Genomic DNA, 22,526 nt, shown 5'->3' on the forward strand with positions numbered 1-22,526 from the left:
GACCCGAAATAGCCAAAGCAGTCTTGCAGGGAAAAAAGCAGAGCTCGAGGAATCAGCCTCCCTGAGTACAGACTATACTACAAAGCTACAGTAATCAAGGCAATATGGTACTGGCACAACAACAGAAATATAGATGAATGGAACAGGACAGAAAGCTCAGAGATAAACACACACACCTATGGTCAACTAATCTATGACAAAGGAGGCAAGGATATACAATGGAGAAAAGACAGTCTCTTCAATAAGTGGTGCTGGGAAAACTGGACAGCTACATGTAAAAGAATGAAATTAGAACATTCCCTAACACCATACACAAAAATAAACTCAAAATGGATTAGAGACCTAAATGTAAGAGCAGACACTATAAAACTCTTAGAGGGAAACATAGGAAGAACACTCTTTGACATAAATCACAGCAAGATCTTTTTTGAGCCACCTCCTAAAGTAATGGAAATAAAAGAAAAATAAACAAATGGGACCTAATGAAACTTAAAAGCTTTTGCACAGCAAAGGAAACCATAAACAAGACGAAAAGACAACCCTCAGAATGGGAGAAAATATTTGCAAATGAATCAACGGACAAAGGATTAATCTCCAAAATATATAAACAGCTCATGCAGCTCAATATTAAAAAAACATACACCCCAATCCAAAAATGGGCAGAAGACCTAAAGAGACATTTCTCCAAAGAAGACACACAGATGGCCAAGAAGCACATGAAAAACTGCTCAACATCACTAATTATTAGAGAAATGCAAATCAAAACTACAATGAGGTATTACCTCACACCAGTCAGAATGGGCATCATCAGAAAATCTACAAACAACAAATGCTGGAGAGGGTGTGGAGAAAAGGGAATCCTCTTGCACTGTTGGTGGGAATGTAAATTGATACAACCACTATGGAGAACAGTATGGAGGTTCCTTAAAAAACTAAAAATAGGGTTACCGTATGTCCCTGCAATCCCACTACTGGGCATATACCCAGAGAAAACTGTAATTCAAAAAAACACATGCACCCCAATGTTCATGCAGCACTATTTACAATAGCCAGGTCATGGAAGCAACCTCAATGCCCATCAACAAATGAATAGATAAAGAAGATGTGGTCCACAGATACAATGGAATATTGATCAGTCATAAAAAGGACCGAAATTGGGTCATTTGTAGAGACGTGGATGGAGCTAGCAACTGTCATACAGAGTGAAGTAAGTCAGAAAGAGAAAAACAAATATTGTACATTAATGCATATATGTGGAACCTAGAAAAATGGTACAGGTGAACCCGTTTGCAGGGCAGAGACTGAGACACGGATGTAGAGAACAAACGTAGGGACACCAAGGGGGGAAAGCGGCAGGGGGTGCAGGTGGTGGTGTGATGAATTGGGCGATTGCGATTGACATGTATACACTGATGTGTACAAAATGGATAACTAATAAGTACCTGCTGTATAAAAAAAAAATAAAATTCAAAAAACCCAAAAAACAAAAAACATATACATCTGCACAGACAGTACCTGAGGGAGCAAAATGAAAGCTCAGCCTGGGGTCCAGTCAGATGCATGTAGTTAAAATTATCAAATGGCTTTGCTTCAGTGAGCACTTATCAACACCCCCTTAGCCCAACTCCCAACACATGCACACACAGCCCCCAGTGCTAAAGATACTATTTGTTACTGGATACTGTACAGAAGCAATTAAGTTCCAGCAGGCGATTGACAAACATTTTCTAAGTACTTCCTTTGTGCAGGACACGGTGCTCAGCCCCTCTTGGCAGACCTGGTGGCATCCTTCACTGCCTCCCTACCTCTTTCATTATTTTGATGGCTTCCACCCGGTGCTGGGGTGGGGGATAAAGCAGCACACGGTGATAGAGCGACTGCAGCACGGGCTTCATGGAGTCCACTGACCCCACCAGCCGGACCAGCTCAGCTGCGATGTAATAGATGGTCCGAGCCACGGGCCCACTGAGGGCTGGTGCGGTGGAGGAGCAGCCTGACCCCCGGCCGTGGTCAGAAACCCCTGGAGACGCAGAGTCCGATTCGATGCTGGTACTCGTGTTGCCGCTATGAGCAGAGGTGATAGTTTTGTCATGAATTGGATTGCCCAGGATCACGATGAGAGCAGGGCAAAGGTTTTTCCTGAGAAGAGAACGAGAAAAAAGGAAAGTTTCCCTACAAGCCGAATGATAAAATACGAATACTATCCTGAGGGTAAATGCCAGGTGCCTTAAAAATGACAAGTAAGGGCTTCCCTGGTGGCGCAGCGGTTGAGAGTCCGCCTGCCGATGCAGGGGATACGGGTTCGTGCCCCGGTCCGGGAAGATCCCACGTGCCGCGGAGCGGCTGGGCCTGTGAGCCATGGCCGCTGAGCCTGCATGTCCGGAGCCTGTGCTCCGCAACGGGAGAGGCCACAACAGTGAGAGGCCCGTGTACCGCAAAAAAAAAAGACAAGTAAGAGTTGGGCTCTTTACTGCTCCTTCTTCTGGCTACCTTCTGCCCCAGCGTTCCCTGACTCCTCATCACTCCTGGGGATATCAACAGAATACTTTGCCTCATAATTCAAGCTGGGGTTAACTACATAAAATATCAAGAGAAGCATTAGAAATCATCTTATGTGAGGAAAATGGACTCAAAATGCTAACTTAGTTATGAAGTTTCATTTTACTATAAATAACAAAGTTGTTTATACTCCTCATTTGAGAAGTTGGTTTAAAATTCTGACACATATCATATACATAGCATTCGACTTTCTCCCTGTCAATAAGCGCAGGAACCCAGAGCAGCTAGCTGGCTGCCTGAGGGTCCTGTCACTTGTGTGAATCTCTGACTATGATTAAGAGAATAGAATTCAGGTTGAGATGGAGAAAGTACCAGGGTGAGGCTGAGAAGAAGGTCCAGTTTTGGCGAAGGTGAATCACCTCGCCTGTGCAACTCTCTGGTGCCTTTATATGATTTAGAACGTAGGCTCTCATGATCCTATGATGGAAACAAAATGCAAAAGGGTCTTGGGAGGCATAGTTTGTTACAATAATTATCGCTTTCTCTCCCCTTTCTCTCTGTAGCTTCGTCTGGTGCATATAAGCAAAGCTATCTCCTTACTTTCCCTCGAATATATTTACACATAGATGAAATGGCCAGTGAGGCATGGATGCCCTGGGAAGGGACCCGCAGACCCAGCTAGAGGGAGCGAGCCCCCCAGGTTGGGGTGGAGCAGGGGTCGGCGTCAGGATGAGCACTCACCAGATGAGGTCCGTGAAGCCTCTGTGCAGCCGCATGGAGGAGGAGGAACTGCTGAGCATGGACAGAACGCACTCCAGGTACAGAAGCTGCAGCTGCTGACTGTCACTGCAAAGAAGCAGAACCAACATACAAATGCACACAAGGTAAAGGCGAAACTAAAGAGGCGACGTGTGGAAAACACTTGGGGAAATGTTAGGTATCACAGGGTGTTAATTTTGGGGTAGGGGGCAGTGGTAGTGTTACGGGTTGACTTGTGCCCCCCCCCCTTTCATATGCTGAGGTCCTAACCCTTGGCACCTCAGAAATGGTCTTATTTGGAGTTGGGACCTTACACAGGTAACCAAGTTAAAGTGAAGTTATTAGGGTAGATCCTAATCCAATACGACTGGTGTCCTTATAAAACAGGGAAATTAGGACACAGAGATACACATGGAAGGAAGACAATGTGAAGAGACATGCGGAGAAGACGGTCGTCTACAAGCCAAAGAGCGAGGCCTCCCAGCCCTGAGAAGGAACCAACTCTGCTGACATCATGATCTCCAATCTCCAGCCTCCAGAAGCACGAGACAATACATTTCTGTTGTTAAAGCCGCTTGGTTCGTGGTACTTTGTTATGGGGGCCCCAACAAACTAATACAGTTAGGATGATTTTTCTGTAATAAACTTTACTTTTTAGAACAGTTTTAGATTTACAGAAAAACTGAATATGGTATGGAAAGTGACATTTTACCCACCCCTGCACGTGGTTTATCCTGGTAAAGATGTTATTAACATCTTACCATTAATCAACAAATTAACAGCTACCATTAATGAACAAATATTGATATATTGCCTAAAGTCCAGTTTATTCCAGAAATATTAATTTTTAATATGTTTAATTGTCTAAATATGTTTCAGATGTTTTATTGTACCATGATATCTTTTAGATGATTAATGCTTTCCTAACTTGCATTTGGCTTTTCTTCATTTTTTTGAAAGCAGCATGGTTTTTCAACAGATGAATTATTTTTCTCATAATTATTACTATGGGGTTCCTCAATAGAACCAGATTAAAAAATAACAGATAAGTTTATGGGATGCACATTTTTATACCTGGATTAAGTTTTCTGCCTAATCCACCAGAAAGTATTAAAATCCAGGTGGGTGGTCTTTCTGACCAATCACTTGACTCATAATTAAGAAAAATAATTATTAAATGCCCTTACTGAAAAATGTCTATCTTTCAAACTGTCAGTCGAACATCACAAAACTAAAATAACTATAAACAATAAAGAGTCTCAGTTTCTGAAATCACTGGAAATAAACCCAGAGAAAAGCTACAAGCAGTCAAGTTCCCTATGAGTACATATCAGCAAAGCGTGCTGCAGCAATATGGCAACCCCAAGGCATCAGACTTGGTGACAGAGAGAGCGCATTGCCAAGGAAACTGGCCTGGGAGTTTCCTTGGAGACTGAATGCGGCAGCTTTTCTGTGGGCTGCTGCAGTCTGGAAAAATGAGTACTCGTGGCCTGGCACGCGTCATGTCATTAGAGGAGCACCTTCCATGCATGCCCCTCACTAAATACACATATGTGTGTGTACGTTTCATATGTGTCTGACTACAGACAGACGAATCTGTGAGATGCACAGGGCAGAAAGGAGCCTAGAAACTAGCCAACTCTTTCAGCACCCACTAGGGAACATCTGCCTACTTAGGAGGGCTGTGAGTCACTTTGTCTGGCCTTTTGTTTGAACAGGTTGAGCACCTACTGGTCTCACTCTCTGCTCGTCTCTGGATTTCCTCCCAGGCCCATGATCCACAGAGAACAACTCTCGTGGGTAGACCAGTGGTCCATGAAGGAGAAGCAGTGCAGCCCTGGCAGGGTTACTGTGACAGCAACCTGGCAGCACATCCTCGATTTCTGGAGTTCTTAAAATTTTGTTTCGCTTTGAACTATTTTGATTTTGCCTCCCTTAGAAACAGATTCAAATTTAGTTAGAAAAAGGAGAGAGGGAGTTGCATAAGGAGTGGAATGGAATTAGAATACACAATATGAAGGCTCAGCCTCGCCTCATTGATTCCAAGATGCCTCAGTATAGATTCCTCTCCGACATTCTGTACTGAGAAGAGAGGGAAGTGGGGAGAGGGTGGTGGGAAACCAACGGGCAGAGAATGAAAAAATATCTTTCTAATCACAAGTATCCTTCCAAAAATTCTTGGATTTAAACAGCATCACGTAACTCAACTTGCCTAATATAGAGCTCTATTAATACTGCATCTCCAAGGCATGTGAGTTAACCTGTGTGCCTGAATGCATTTTCTGATTTCTCCTGAGAGACTGAACATATCATGAGTACATACCCCTACAGACCTAAAGACCTGTGAGGTATATCGGCATTGATCTTGGGAATGGATATTGGGTGGGAAGTAATGACCGTGGTGTGATTTCAGAGGAAGAACTTACTTAGAAGGTAGGAGAGGTGTCAAGTTTAGCCAATGGAAATAAAAGGAGTTAAAGTAGTAAAATCAGAAGAAACTATATAGATGTGAAAATTTAAGGAGAATTAATAGAACCACCAAAGTGAGAGCAGCCAAGGGCATGGTATTATCTGACCCGGGGGTGTTAAACGTTTCCCAGAGAAGCTGCACTAAGCCTGCTGCACCCCAGCTTCTGCAGTAATAGAACCCCCATCTTAGGGCAATGGAACCATGATGGGAAAGGCCATAACCAAACAAGGAGAGGAGTCTCCAGAGGCAGAATTATGATAAGGAAATTGCTTTGAAAAAACAAGCAAGACTATGAGAATCCTATAAAAATCATTAAGCTCTATAACAATATGCCTAAAGCCATCTTTGATCCAATGTCCAATGAGAAATCCTAGAAAACCATATGCATGTCACGTGAGTTATTTTTTTTTCCATTTAAAGCCTATTCCTGAATCATATGGTTTAGGAACATTTCCATTTTTTCAGTGACTGATAGAAATGTATGACCTTTAGTTTCTAATACACATATGTGAGCATTTGTAATGTACGTTTGTGCATTGCATTTTCCCAACAACCTTCAGTCAAATTTCTAATGTAAGAAACTCAGTGTTCCTAAATGCGTCACCAACTAGAATTAGCACTGATAATTCTGAAAGCAAACAAGCTATTTTAGAGCTAATATTTATCAAATATTTATTATGTGCTGTGCAGTAAAAAAAAAAAATCCACTTATACCAGTATTTCCTAGAGGATATCGATATGAGTGTCTTTAATAATAATTATACAATAAGCGTAACTTTGGACTGTTTAAGGTAAGCCAAGTTATATGGTTGCCCTATAGGTAGGGGTCCCTGTAGGTGACATTAGAGCCATCCAGGTTTTAAAGAACCATGAACTGAATGAACCCCAGATGCCAGGCAGGTCCTTCCTAGACTGCTAAAGGCTCTTTCTGGACCAATGAACAATGGTATCATTTATAGACCTACAGACTTGTTCTAACTTCTCCTGATGGCTATTTAAAAATTATTAATGGCATAATTACCATGAACTATTATTAGCACTTTTGTAGCACTTAAAAATTTTAGATTTTTCCCTTAGCAAACTACTCAGAAAAAAAGAGTTTAATTTATTACTTTTCCCTTGTCAGCACAGTAATGAACATAGCCTTTAAGTTTTTCAAAATTTCGGTGGTCTTTGTTTTATTCCCCGACAAGGCTAAGACCTGAAGGGGTGGGCCAAGAAGAAGAATCCTTGACAGCTGGCAACAGCCATCTTATGAGTTGCTACCAGCCAGCTGTGTGTCCCCCTGGGGAACAGAAACGACTGCACAGAATGTTAACATCAGATGAGGACTCTCCACAATGATGATGTAACAAGATGAAAGCAAATCGACAATCAGATCTGAACAGAAATGTTAAAAAAATCTGTACAATTACAAAAATGACCAAATATTATCCTCCCCTGTAAGTGACTCCTGCTGCTTCTCCAGTGACAGCTCTGGCTCCCATCTGGCCCTCTTGTCAGCTAGATGAAAACTAGGGTGCTCAATGCTAGAATTGCCCCTTGCTTTCTGACAGTAGCCAGTCCTTGAACAGAACCCCCAATTCCTTTAATCCGCACCAAATTACCTAACTCAGGTTCAAATCCTATAACAATTCCTAATACCCACCCTTTTACTGGATGTCCTATCGTTCGCATAGTGTACAGGCTCCCCTACTGCAGCAAGTTAATAATCCTAATTCTGTTAACCTCAGATGTTCCTGGTGATCTTGGGTTGGTGGGCACTGACAGTCTTTTAGGTTAATTTTCTCATTCAATCCTTACAAAAACCCTAGCATATTTTATATTACTAATATTACATATTTTATATTACTAATATTATATATATTACTATATTATAATGATTATAATGCAAATTTAAAATATTTTGAATAATCATTAAGCATATCAATATTAAAATTATATTACAAATATAATTAACATTGTTATTTTATTATAAATATTATTATAACATAATAAAATAATATAACGTGCTAATAATAATTAATTATAGGATCAAGAAGCTTAGGGTGGTTGAGCTCTTTGCCCAAAGTCAAGAGCTAGTAAGGGGCCTAACAGGGGTTTTATCCCAGGTAATCCAACAAAGATAATGCAGTTGAGCCAATAGTAATTAAACTCTGATTGTCTCTCAGGAGAAAACAAGCCAATGAGAAACATATTCCAGCCCTAACAGCTGGCTCTGCCAAGATGGACGGGAACTGGGCAGGGGTGGTGAGAAGTTAGCACTGGAAGAGATCTAAACCCCGGGCATGGATGGGTAGAGTGAATATATAACCTATCCCAGCCTGGACACTGTTGAGAGTAAAGGAGGGTGATTGTAATCACACACAACGGGCACAGCCTGAGACTGTCCCAAGGCAATCAGGTAGCACGGGGTCCCTGTAGATGGGGTCACCGTGGCTGGGGTTAGAGCCTGCAGGTTAGGATGCTCGTCTGCATCCCAGCCCTACTGCTCCAGCTCTCCATGGTCAGGAAGAGGGGACCTGAGTGGGGCACGGGAGCAGCCAGGTACATTCCATGTACATTCCCCCCGAGGGAAAAATAATGCCCATACCTGCAGCCTGCCTAGGGTCCTGGGGTGGGAGAAACTTGAGGGTGGGGTGTGGAAGAAGTTAAGCACTATTTCATTTTGGTTTGTACTACCTATGTATTAAATAAATCTCTTCATTTTTTAAGTGCCTGATATAAATTGAGCTTAAATTGGTTAAAATATGCAGGTGACCTGGAGGAATGATAGATAAATTGAAGTAGAGACTATTCGGCAACAACTTTTAAGAGTAGTTTTAAGCCTAGCTTAAAAATAATCCTGAGTTTATGAAGAAACAACAACAACAAATTTCTGCAGTGTTTCCAGCAAAGTGAGAGAGCTCATTCATGTCTGCAACTGGACTGTTTCTCGTAGCTCATTACCATATATAAAATTCTACAAGGAAAAGTTTTCTGAATTATCAATTACTCTAGTTACCAGTAAACAATAGTTTAATGTGTCTTCCCCAACTCAAAGGGCACTTCAGAATCCTACCATGTTGTAGAATGTTGCAGTTAATTATATGTAGCTGGTAGAGACTTTCATCTCACCTTGGCAAGTCTGGCCTTTTTATGATTTGTCTTTACTACAGATGCAGAAGTTATCAACTTACTGCATGGAGAGTTGGAACAGTGGACGTCACAAATGAACTAATATCACTGATTAAACTGTCATGCAAATAAATGAAAAGTATATAAAAATCAGAATAACGCACTTTTTAAAGATAGGTGTGTGAGTTCACAGGCTCAGGAGATGTTAGAAGAAATAGAGAAGATCACACAGCCCCACCTGGCCATTTAGCAGAGGAGGAAGGTGCAATAGCCGGATGAGAAGGCTCACCTGGAGTCACAGACCTGGGACATGCCAGGTCAGGACCAGCCCTCATATCAACCAGGTCTTAGCCAACATTTTTTCCACTCACCTCCATGCTCAAGGGATTAACTCTTCTGCAAGGTATTGTTTTCCCTTTTTCTCATCAGAAAATTGCATCCTTCAGTAATCGTATTTGGTCATGCGGGCTTGCGGGCTTGCCCAAGATCACTGAACACATGCCTCAGGAAAGACAGTGAACTGCTCAGTGAATACCAACGGGGTGGTGGGAACCACTGTCCCTATGCTCTGCAACTTTAAGTGATGCTGCAGGCAAAAGTTACTTCAGAAACAGTCCGTTAACGAATCAGAGCACCAGTGTTGAAGGCACTTACTTGATGGCAGCTTGGAGCTTCTCACACAGAACAGTGAGCACAGAGACAAGGTCATCACAGAGGGACTCTACGGTTGACCCTTCAAACAGAGGAGGTGACAGGCATTAGACATCGGCAGGGGGCACTACAGGCTTCCTCAACAGTCCTTCCCATCTTCTGCTTTCGATACTTTCAGGACTGGAAAGATGATTTTCAGATGCTGGGCCTTCCTCAGGTCACCAAAAGGGTCACAGAAAAGAATTAAAGGACCGATTATCCCATCAGTCCTTTCCAAAGTAAAACACTCAAGATAGTCCAGGAAGGAAATAATAGACTATTCATTATAAGTAAAATTCACTCACACTTAACAAAAAAGATTTGGTTAATTTAAGGAACAACACAATCAATAACAATTTTATCAATATTTAGGCCAGCAGACTACACATGTATCCCTTATTCTGACCTCTTCAATTTCTGGGTCTCCTGAGCAGACTTGAGCTGTATCCCAGAGAGAGAAAATATGGTGGCATGGAAGAAAGATGGGCTTTTCATACTAGGAAACTAGGGAAAGGAGGCAAAATAAGTTAGTCACCATCTTCACCTATTTTAGCTATTTGTCCAGCATCCTCAGGGTACGTGGCCTTCACTGTTAAAGGAGCAACAGCCACGGTCAGAAAAAAATTTCCTTTCAAACATGTTTGTGTCCAGAATCTAGCAACAAAACTCCCACAGGAGCACCGAAGTGTATTGGGAAAAGGCTGAAATTTGGAATCTGTTCAAGTACTGGTCCACAGTCTGCTGACTGTGAGCTTGGGTAAGCTTCAGTTTAGCCTTCGGCAAGATGCGATAAATAATAATGAAGTCCCAGCTCTGTTGGGCCAAGTGAAGTAACCAGTGGAAGCATTAGCTTTTTTTTTTTAAATAAAAACCTGTGGAGAGCTATACAAATGTGCCCAAGTGTTTGATGGATGTATAGAATGAATGAATGAATGAATGACCATGAGGTCAGAGAAGATGGAGAAAAAATGGCAGGAGTGTAAGAAGGAAAATAAAAATAAAATTGGAGGAGGGCAAGGGAATGATAAATGGCTGATCCTCAGAATTTAATATTTTAAATGCAGGAACAAATTGAGAAATGATAAAGTACAATGATAAATGATAGTTTAAAATAAATAAAACCCACAAGTAGTCTTGAAACTCAATTTTAGGTAAATTTCAAATGAGTCCATCAATTTTTTTACTGATATAGATTTTAAAGATGCATCCTTAACCAAGAGGACTTTGACCTCTTATTTTAGTTTATAAAATCATCCTACGTTAAAGGAAGACATTATGGGAACTGCAAGAGCCAAAAGAGGAAGAGACTGGTGGAAAATCTTGGAGTATACCACTGAGAGCTTCAAAAGGTGAAAGGATACTGCAGCCCAAGAATGCAGGAGGATGTGACTAAAACAACATGCTAATGTGATGCTTTAGAAAATGACTTAAAGCGGTCATTTTTCTTTCATTTATTCTTTTTCTAACTGTGGCTGTTTAGCTACTTCTTTCTCTCTGTTTCATTCCCTGGTTTTTTTCATCTTCTCTCTACCCCGCCCCCCCCTTTCCCCATTATTAACTGGCAAAACTATCAAAGAAAAGCAGATTTTTTCCAACATTTTAAAAATTACTGAATAAAATTCAAAATAAAAATTATATTTCAGTATTTCAATCAGATAATTTGAATTTTTCATATCTCTTTCAGAAAACAATACCATCAAACATTTTGAAGAAGTCAAAGTGCTTGTCTGTTGTACGCGGACCTTTATTTTTTCCTGTCCTGTGGGTCAGAATGAAAGTTCCTTACCTTGATTTCACCTGCTACTGAAACTGGGCTGTCTGTCCTTCCCTGTGAGGTGACTCATTTTTCATATCAAAAACTCGGTGTTTCACAAATACCCTTCAGGTGAAATAATGAACCTGACTTCATGAAGAGTGATGTAACTACAAAAACTAGCTTCCAGCAGGAAGGTGTGTGAAGAGTTAATTTCCTTGACACAGCTGGAGCAGGGACAAGTATGGTTGGCAGAAGGTGTAGGAACAGAAGGAAACAGCTGACTAAAGCTAAGCAGAGCCTCCAAGGAGAATGGGGAACTAACCCGAGAGCTTTTACTCAGCGTTACATCCCCACCCCAAGCACATAGTAGGTGTCTTTACACCGGCTTTTTAAACTGAATGCACAGAAATCAAATCCAATACCTTGACTCCTGAATTCCTGCGGTACATCCGGGTTTTCAATTATCTAGTAAGGGAGACACACACAGGACAATTAGGAGATTCAGGCAAGAAAAATCCCGACTGTTAAACAACGGAAAGTTCTAGGAAACAAAGTGTCATCTGAGTGCTCTGGGCTCTGCTAACTTACCTAGGCGCACCCTCCGGCTCTTGATAGCATTTCATTACTCATGGTACTTATGAAAAGGCTGTGATGTCTGAACTGAGTTATCAGTTCCAAAAATAACTCATTCAAGAGTCCACAACCCCCTGGAAGTTTAAGGCCCACCGTGCACTTGATCATTCCAGGATGCTGCAGGGCTATGACCTGAGGCAATACCTGCCTAAACAGGTGCGTTCTCTTTGCACAACAATCTGCCCCAAGGTCACAGACTGCACTCTGACTGGCACCTAATGAATACAGATTCTTAATCGTAAGAAGAATCAGGTTCCTGGACTTCAACATACAAGTCCAAGATGACTGCGGGTCAGAAGCACCAGATTCCTAATTGATGGGGGAGTGTATTAACTTCTGACTGTCTGACCAGACCGACCCTCTAGGCCATCTCTAGGTAGGCCTAGAACTATCAGGGTAGAGACAGAACCTGGAGGGAAGGGAGAATAGGAAGGAAAAGACATTTACTGGTAGTAAGATTATTTCCCATGATACGGATAATTCAGTGACTACTGAGCTGAGAACAGGAAGGCAACCCTTCAGTCTCCCCACCTCTTAGCATTGGGAGATAAACAGAAGGCATTTCCATGCCAACTAACTACCAGATATAAATCATACCATAGCACTGATCATTTTTAAACTTGTTACGGGCATGTATTTCTACTCTTCTCTGTTCATAACTTTGCAAGCTCAGCAACTTCTACAGTGTTTTGGGAAATGCTATGTTAGTGCCTACAGCTCAGCACATGGATAAATATTAAGTTCAGAACAACATTTTCTGGAGGAAATCCATCTGAATCATTTTTATGGATAGGAAAACCACTACCACCTACCCCCAAATATTTACATGTGGCATTTTTTTCTTTTTAAAATGTGTAACAACAATTTAACAATGGCTTTTGTCATCGAAATAATTCAAAAATAAAGCTCGGTAATAACTCAGGGTTTCTGAGGCTACAAAATCAAACTGAGTACTCTGCCCTGGGAGTAGGGGTTGGGAGGGGCTAGACATTAAGCTGAAGATACATTTCATGCTAAGCTTTTGGCATTCTAGATTTATTTTCTTTCCACTGTACTTAAGTCTTTCTAATTTTCTGAGATGGCCCATGATGTCTTTCCAGGGATGGGTCAGGCTAAGCACTATACACATCTTCTGCAAGTAATGCTAAGTGTCCCATGGCAGAACATGCAGCCTACTTAGAGTGAGCCTCACCATTCCTAGGGACCACTCCCCTTTAATAGCTTTTTTTAAAATAACCATTCTTAGGTGGCAAAAGTTACGTCTCCCTCTACTAAACATCGTAAATGCTTCAAATATTAGCATCCTGAGAATCATGTATTTCTGGGACACAATAACATCTCCAGGGATCTAATGAGTAATAGAAAGGAAATTAACAGGAAACACTCATTTTCTATCTCGTTTGGGATCTTGCCTCCGGATGGGGTGAGTCCAGATGGTCAGTGATGAGGGGGACCAGAAGGTTGATTAGCCACACAGTACCTAGGACAGAGGCAGACAACCCTCTAGTTTTATCCAGACCTCTACAACCATACCTGTCACCATTGTTACAGAAGAGCAAGATAAGCTAAAAAGCTGAGTCGTTTTACTTAAAACCCCAAATTCTCCTACTTAAAAATTTAAAAATATAACGAAATAAACTATCATAATTGAAATCTCTTTGAAACTACAAAGTTTCATTTAAATGCTTCATCTTAAAGCATTAGTGTTATAGTATTTCCCATCATGTTGCCATTTAGCAAGGATGGAACACGATAATATACTAGTATCAGGACTCTCAACATCTTAGCTTTGTTTCCATTAAGAAATTTTTTTCTCTTAATGCTTTCTGCTTATAGATTTGAATTTCTTTTAAACTAATATATCTATACCGTCATATGCAAAACCTTAGTATAAATGAAATAGTTTTTAACAGAGTAAGCTAATATAATAAAAATACCTCAAGTTTCAACCATTTTTAATAAAAACTTGGGCTTTAGATATAGCAAACAGAAAAGAAAATCAGTATTTGTTTTTTCAGATTAGTGGATTTAAACAAAAAACAAAAATACACTGGCTGCCAGACTGCATATTAATAACCTGGACTGGGAGTCAGTAAGGAGACTAGGGCTTTTGTTCTGGCTCTTTCACTGATACGCTCATTAATTTTAGATTTCAATTTCATCTCTCTGGGCTTCATCTTCCCCAGCTGTTTTTCTGAGGAATAAAAGAATTTGACCAGATAATCTCTAAGGTTTCACTCAACGCCATGATTTTCTAAAATTAGAAAATAATTGAAGTTAAAAATTAGAAATGAACTCTTCATTTCTGTAAAATTAATTTCTGAGATATTCTGGATTGCCATTGAGATTTCCTATTCTAAAAAATAACTCATAAAGTGTTCATTTCGGAATACTTCTTGCAGATTTTAAAAGAAGTTTAATCTGAATTATTAGAGGCATTTTTTTTTAAAACACCAATTTTGAAGAGGAATCATCTCCTCAATTAACATTCCCAGGAGATAACATATACAAGAAGCTGATTACATTTACATTTTTCCCGGGAATGCTCATTTTAGACAAACTGCTGAAGTTTAGAGCAAAAAGCTCGAGTGGGCTTTGATGACAGAGAGAAGACAAATCCAGCTTCTTCCCTGATGGTACCAGCAGGTGAAGGAAACCTCCTGCCCCAGCCTTTTATTTCATAAACAGAAACATATACACCAAGCCTCAAAGCATGTAATTAATTAACTGCTAGTAATTTTAATTCTGAATTTACTTCTGTTTGTTAATACATCAAAATATTTTTAATAAAATTGTTCAATCAGAGATGTTTAAAACATGATTTTAAAAGAAAAGTGAATTTTAAATTAATGACTAAAAACATGACCGAAACCATAAGGAAAAATAACTCTCCAAGCATTGGAGTGAAACAGGCAAAGACACATTTAAAGAGTTAATTTATATAAATAAATGTTCTTCTGAACCAAGCCAGCCCTTCCTAATGTTTCAGTAGGAAGCAGCCCTGGCAGGGGGAGGGGAAAGCATATAGGATGTGGGACACTTAGCATGCGGTTACACATAGACACTGGCAAGACCGGGATGAACGTGTGGGTACCGAGAGGCTCACCGTATTCTCCTGCCTTTGTCGTAACTGTAAAGTCAAGTCACTCAGCATTTGACTGAGAGTTGCCCGCACAGCAGTGTTTATACTACGCTGGTGACAGCTACATATGTATGTTTCAATGCACACCTGGTAAAGAAATAAGACAGCAACATACACGATCTGTAGATATCAGTTCATTACCAACATGCTTTGGAATTAATTGGAGAGGATGTTACGTCTCTCTTAAATAGAAAGTCAGCCTGATTTAAGACTAGTTGTCAATGAGTACTACTAAATATGTATTTTAAATCCCTGGGAATTTGTTTTTAATCATATAGGAAAAGTAATCTTTCCCTAAAGATTATCACTCTTAGAAGCTTATTATTCTGAGCATCACAGAAGAATGCAAATTAGTGATTTTTAGATATGCCAAATAATTCTACCTAGAACAAACTCAGGTGGCTAGAAATTAATCAGGAAAAGTTCTCTCCATGACAAAACAGGAACAGAATTTAACTCCTGAGTTATGAAGTGTGGGGAAAGGGTTAATGAAACCCTTTCTCCTCTATAAACAAGTTTGACCTTGGATTAAGTCTCCAGCTGTGTTCTTTTGGAACCTGATAAAAGTGGGACAGTTAGCTGTGTTACTAGGCAGCATGGCTTAGGGTAAAAATGTCCCCCGATTACTAAGCTGCATCTGAATTCGGAGAACTGTGAACAAACTATAAAAACCTGGTGAGAAGTTTCCCTGGGTGACTGCTGTCATTGATCACACCCTCTGGGACCTCTGCCAGCTGAGCTCATGCAGTTGTTACAGATTATTGGTTCCTACATAGTTGAAACCTGGGGATGCTAGCCAAGGTGACTCTGTACCCACAAAGGTGGCTCTCATCTTTTTGCTCCTAAGCTGACATTTGAGAGCCAGCAACTAGCCTCTGGACTGCAGCAAGGACTCCTGTGAAAGATATATGCCTGCCGTTAACCTACTTCTGTTTCCTGTCCTATATCCTGCTAAGTGAACATAACGCCAGTTGTGGTCTGGTTGGGTCTTGTGAGTCTGAATGTCTAGCTGAACATGAGAAGACTCCCTGACGGCTGCTGCATGGAGAAGTCCCAATTTGGAAAAAAAAAAAAAATCTCTCATTTGATGATGATGTTGACGTTAAATGGCATGACTTTTCAGATTTTATTGCCTCTAATTCCTTTGGAAGCTATAGGAATGGGCATTGACAATAAATGCATGCTTTAAATTTGCCCACTTTTTCCTCTGCATAAAGTATGTTATCCTTTCCATTTTCCAAGCATATTTAGTCCCACAAAAAGAAAAAAAGGGGGATTTAATGTACCTAAATTATTCTTCTAGGAGTAACTCCAAGACTATCCACAAGGAAAATACAGGGTTCTCACCCAAATGGCAAATTTAATTTGATGATTGATAACTGAAACAAGAGAGAAACTAAATGTTAACCTTTGTTGCTGCTACTGCTTAAGCTAGACCTTTCTGCCGGGCCTCATTATAATAACCTTCCTGGTAAAATTAACTAGGTAAAAGTAAATATTTTCTAACAGTTTAATTTATCTCCTATTGAATGCTTAATATTCCAAACGAGCACTGAAAACTCAACAGTGTATTTGGAAGTTGGCTTAGATTAATTCATTTTAAGTTAAAAAATAAGAGCAAGTTCCAAAATATTTGTTTTTCAAACTACCATTTAGGGTCTATCAGTTTTAAATTCATTTTCTTAAACAATCGTGGATTATAACGTACCAGAAGGTACAATGTATACATACTTAGAAAAAAACATGTTTTAATCTTGAAAGGCTTTTACTTTTGCATGTGATGAAATAGTTTAAAAACTGTGAAAATACATCTGAGTGAGGTATTTCACTTTGATGAAATCAAATTCTCCACAGTGTAATCAGGCACACTCGTACTATTTATACCTTAGGATTTAACAGTTTTCTTTAAATCTTATACTCTCCCAAGAAATCTTTATAACTGTTGATCTTTAAATCTCTAAGCTCTGACATTATAAATTTAAGGGGAAATTTTAAGCCTTAGACGCACTAAAGATGAGAGTAGCTATCTGGAGAGCTGAACTATACACTTAACATAAACATGATTTTCTTGAATACTGAGAGCCATCTATATCCTGCTTAAAAAACTCTATCAGTCCCTTTAGACCCAAGAAAGAAAGCACACATGAAGAACTGGATTTGAAGCAACACAAACAGTGCTGTAAACAGATGAACTTCACAAGTAACCAATGCATTTCTTTGAGTTTTAATGTTATCACCATTTTTAATGTTTAGGTGCTATTACTACATGTACAACACTGGAAATGACTTATTGCAAGAGGCGTTTTATTAAGGGAAAAGATAGGCATGTTTAGTCTGCTTAAAAAAAAAGATTAACCTAAGGATCTCATTCTACTAAAGTTGGGAGTATAAATATGGAATATGACAAAAGGGTATCCTTTTAAATATAAAAATGATCATGGGGCTTCCCTGGTGGCGCAGTGGTTGAGAGTCCGCCTGCCGATGCAGGGGACGCGGGTTTGTGCCCCGGTCCGGGAAGATCCCACATGCCGCGGAGCGGCTGGGCCCGTGAGCCATGGCTGCTGAGCCTGCGCGTCCGGAGCCTGCGCTCCGCAACGGGAGAGGCCACAACAGTGAGAGGCCCACGTACCGCAAAAACAGAAAAAAAAAAAAATCATGTATCTGATAATATCACTCTCTTTAGGTACTCAGAAAGAAATGCTTTATCAGTTATCCTGACATCTTCTAAAGAAAAGTTCCTTTAACTTGCTATATTAATAATAAATTGGTAAATCCGAAAGTTTTGCAGAACTACGTTTCCCCTTATAAACCTGACCATTGTAATTCAAGACCAGTGATTTTTCACTTTGTGAATGTTTTTCTTCCTATACCTCAGGGCAGTGCTAAGATGAGCACATTGAGTCAGAGAAGCTCAGAGAACACCATGTCCAAAGTCAGGCTGAGTTTCTGGAAAAGGAGCTTATCAGTTTCTTCTTTTCATATATCCTGTATCAGTTCTGTCTCCCCATGCCCTTTGCTTTCGTGGTGCAGAACTGACACTTAAAAAGCCTCAGTCCTGCACCTCTGCCAGAGGCTCAAAGGGCAAGTCAAATACCTTGTGAAAAGCCACAGGCCCCTGATCGCCAGGGAATGCACGAAGACACAGGGCAGTGAGGAGTTTCGTAAGGGACATTTTGATCATTTCATGCATTTGTGGACATCTAGCTTTATGGCATGCTAGACACAACTGAGGGCAAAAACATACATCATTAATGAAGCAAAACAGACCCCGAAAGCAGGAAGGAACAAGAACAAGAAAACACAAGTTTGCAAGCCATACATAAGCAAGTTTTGTATCACTGAGTCAGCAGACTGATAAATAACAGTACTAGGTTACAACCACGGTGTAATCACTATTATTAAATAGGAGGCAGCACAGTGAAATGTAGCAGATATTCGATATACATTAACCAAAGTGATAATAAGTTTTAAAGAAGCTGCCACAGTAGAAGTTTGCTTAGCTTTACAAAGTACGCATGACCTTCACTTTGTTGAACTGTGCATTTACCTTCTCTTCCCTATCTTAATGGGGTTAGTGGCATAGCTTTGTTAAAACAGTGCATGGTACTGACTAATGAGTTCTATAAAGAGAAGAGCTAGTATGTTTCCAACTGGAAAATTTTTACGGAGATGACAATTTATGGTGATAAAAAATAGAAAGGATCAGAGATTAAGTAAGCTACAAGAAAGCAGAAATGTCTCATATGAATGCTTGCCGATCACATTAGAACCAAAGGAAATTTTGATGATCTGAACTCTTATATCGTGACGACAGCTCGGTGGCTCTGCCGTTCCCAGGTAAACATCAGTAACGGTATGTGACAGGAGGCACCTCATCAAACGGGTCCTGTTGATGCAGACACACAGGTACACACACATACATACACACAGACAGAATGAACTGAAGTTGCTTTATTATTCCTAAGAAATACCTGTGTAAGTAAATCTGATCCCATGCTGGGGTAGGGAAATTTGCTGGTTTTCCTTTTGGATCTCAACTTACAAGGAAATTCTTAAAGTGCCCAGGCATTTACGGAAAACTCACTGGGACTTCCTTCTTCCTCCTCCATGTTCTTCCTGGCTTCAGCTGGCATATTCAAATGGCTTAAGACCCCTCAACCCCTCAATGCCTGCACCTTCTCAGGCAGAGCCTTCTGCTTTGTCTACACAGGGTCTACCAAACTCTAGCCTCTGTCCAGTGAACCAACCCAAAATGAAGTAGAGGGGATCTCTGCATTGCTCAGTGTGTTTTCTAACTCCAGCTAAGTTCTTCAAGAGCCAGAGGTTAAAGGAAAGTGGAGAATGTCTTGCAAAGGACTAGTTCGCTCAAAGCCAATCTGGCAGGAAGTAGCCGAAGAACAGACACCTTAGAGGAGTCAAACCAGAGTCAGCAAAGAGGCTGGCCCACGAGGAAGGAAAGAAAGAGTTTCTGGAAGGAAAAGTGGAGAAGCTCCTTAGAATGGGGTTTCCTCAATCCAGTAGCCTCAGCTGGTTTAATGGGGCAGCTTCCTTGGTTGGATTTCTTGCCAGGAGGTGGGGCTACCCCTCCCAGTCTTAAAGAGAACAAGACAAATAAGATGCTTCCAGGATAAATGGACCAAGTAAGTCATCTGTGTACTCTTTTTCCAGGTTATATCTGAAGACTATCTGCTCCTTAATTGTAAAATATTTTATTTGAGGTATGGCTCAGAAATAACGCTTCCACATTAGAGTAAAAAAAAAAAAAAAAAAAGGATCACTGAATATTTAAAGAGAAGTCAGCCCAATTAAAATAATACTTTAGTGACAACTAGAACCGTGACATCAGAATCTTTGGCAGCAGGTCTTGAGCTTCAGTGTTTTTTAAGTTCCCTGGCATAACAAGTGGAACTATTGCTAAACTCCATATCCTCTGAGGATAACGTAATGTTCAGAAAAGACAAACTGAGTATCAATATGTAAAGACACCCAAGAAAGTGGCATATGCCCGATGGTCACTTGAATCTACGGTCACAGAAAAAGTAAAATGCATCAACACTTCTGCTTTACATGTAAAGCCACCATACAGCCTTGGTAAAGGTCCAAAGTGGATGAGAATCCAAAGAATTTCAGTCGGTTGCTATATTAATATGGCAAGATTTCACTAACATTTTCTAAGACTGAGCGTAGCCAGGAAGCAATAGTATAGCATAGTGGTTAACAGCACATATTTGAAATATAAAAAGCCTAGATTTGAATATCTAAAAAAAATATTTCTTCAATATTGTTTTTTATTTATAAACAAATCAGTATAAAATAAGTCTAGATAGCAGTGGGGGGAGCTTACTTACAAAGGAAGCATGTGGAAAGTGGAGTGGGGGCAATCAGACTCCAGCCTGGAGACCCCTCCCTCGCATCCACCTTTGGGCTTTCCTGGCCTAAAATCACTGGGCAAGCAAATTAACCTCCCTTTCTCTGGGATTCTTTATATAGCTTGGTTATGGTAAAGATTAAAAGAGAATGTGTGGAAAATACAATACTTATTGACATACCCTAGGAACTCAACCATCAGTAGCTACCATTATTAACCACTGTTTTGGAATTGAGGGATGGAGGATGGATGGAGTAAAAAAGGGAGGTTCCTGAAAGTAAAAATCTTAAAGAAAAAAAAAAGGTCTTTGAGAGACACTCTGCTTGAACTTGATAACATGCCACAGGGTCAAAGACTGGAAGTTTCCCATGACTAAGATCAAACCAGCAAATACACATTTACAAACAAGGCTTTCTCACTTAGAAAAATCCCATAGAGCAGCCTTCAGCAGGCGTGAGAATATGCTCCAAATCTCACCAATGAAACAGTATCATTAACCATCTTCAAATCAGCTTCACAGAGCTTCTGGTTATGCACTACCTCTTCCCAAGGCCTTGGCGATTTTTACTTCGACAGCTTTTTCCTACGTTAAGGTAACTATCCTCGGAACACTCAACACATCTGCTCATTTGGGCATAATAGTAGGAGAAATACTAAGCGTCCAGCTTTCAACCAATGAAGAGAGTTTTGTATCTATACAGAGTTTTAGTAATGATAATTCATGAAATTAAACAGAAAACACATGTTGGATATTTCATAACTGTCCAATTCTAAATTCGGTTGATATTTATTCCTCCTGCATCATAGAAGACCCTATTCTGAAAAACTGTCATTATTGCAGTTTAATAAAGCAACTTAAAGTTAGACACACAAATGAAGCCTGCCCTCTTATTTACATTTTCAGCGCTTAATGATCCTTTTATAGTTTCAGCAGTACCTTGGGAAAACAGACTCATTTTTCATACTTAAGCACACATCCCATTTCCTGATCAACAGGTTCCAGGGTAAACACTATTCTTGAGTAACAGTCAATGCAGACAGAGTAAGAAAGAAGAGAGTGCGTGGATTTTCTCCCAACATTTCCACAGGGCTTTTAAATGATTTACTTTAAGGTCTTTTTATAAATTGTTTCCAGCTATATCAAAAGTGACAATAGGAGAAAAGATTTTTTTTCTTGAAGTCAAAGACTTATTTTTATGAGAAATTCAGCTACAACCAAGAAAGCTTCCAGGAGCTAAGCGGTAGTTTTAGGCTGAAATGTCCTGCTTTAAAAATAGAGATGCAGATTTTTCAAAGGCTAAATTAGCAGGTGGAAAGCACTTGAGAACATGCAAAAACCTGCAAAATCACTGGGCTTCACTATGTCTACAGAATACCATTATTTTTGTGGCAGTACAACTCTCTTTTGTAGTTAATGCTTCCTGTTGATGAAAAAGTATTTGTTAAGCAACTTCTATGGTGAAAAACCAAAAGGTTCTAAGCTATTTTGCAAATTTGAGGAAATAGAAAATGTAGGCAATGTAAGAAAAATACTTATACCTATCATGTGTATCTGAAGTAAACAATGATTTCCAATAAGTCTACTATCCTTTCTTAAATTATGCATACATAAGGCACTTAATAATCTAACAGCTGTAGCTACTGATCCACAAGCTTATATTTATAAATTGTTCTTATGCTTTTCATATAAATAGATCTACTCCATGCTCGTCTTATGCCAGATTACATAAATATGGATTTGGGGAGGAGGTATGGTTTTAAAGGTTGACAGGGCCTTCTTGGCGGAAACACATACTCAGAAGGAACAGTGGGATAGCTCTGTGGCAGTTTAAACCATTAAAGCGTTTTAAGAAATATGTTTGATATATATCAAGCAATGACAAATGGGAAGGAGAAAACGTGGAGATGATTTGGCAGGAGAAGATGATGAAAGACAAGGGAAATTAGAAGAGTCAAAATCTTGTAACTTATTAGGGGCCACCATTGAGAGGATTCTGCTGCTGTGTGGGTGTCCCTACTTCGTGGAGGGGGCTCGATTAGCCATGGCAAAGAGGCATGGCAGACCTTGCCTGGGATTTAGGTCTATAAACCC

General features: G+C 40.1%; 1 protein-coding gene across 1 annotated transcript in view; it reads right to left on the bottom strand.

Moving 5' to 3' along the window:
* The window catches only part of ARFGEF3 (ARFGEF family member 3), a 182,195-nt gene that overhangs the window by 81,771 nt on the left and 77,898 nt on the right, over positions 1-22,526 (bottom strand). The window contains exons 6-10 of the mRNA XM_060167490.1: positions 15,031-15,153; positions 11,714-11,756; positions 9,500-9,578; positions 3,241-3,345; positions 1,806-2,139 (exon numbers count right to left, since the gene is read on the bottom strand). Coding sequence (XP_060023473.1) covers positions 1,806-2,139; positions 3,241-3,345; positions 9,500-9,578; positions 11,714-11,756; positions 15,031-15,153 — 684 coding nt within the window. The remainder of the gene's footprint in view (positions 1-1,805; positions 2,140-3,240; positions 3,346-9,499; positions 9,579-11,713; positions 11,757-15,030; positions 15,154-22,526) is intronic.

The sequence above is a fragment of the Lagenorhynchus albirostris genome, chromosome 12, assembly GCF_949774975.1.
Source record: "Lagenorhynchus albirostris chromosome 12, mLagAlb1.1, whole genome shotgun sequence".
Taxonomy (NCBI): domain Eukaryota; kingdom Metazoa; phylum Chordata; class Mammalia; order Artiodactyla; family Delphinidae; genus Lagenorhynchus; species Lagenorhynchus albirostris.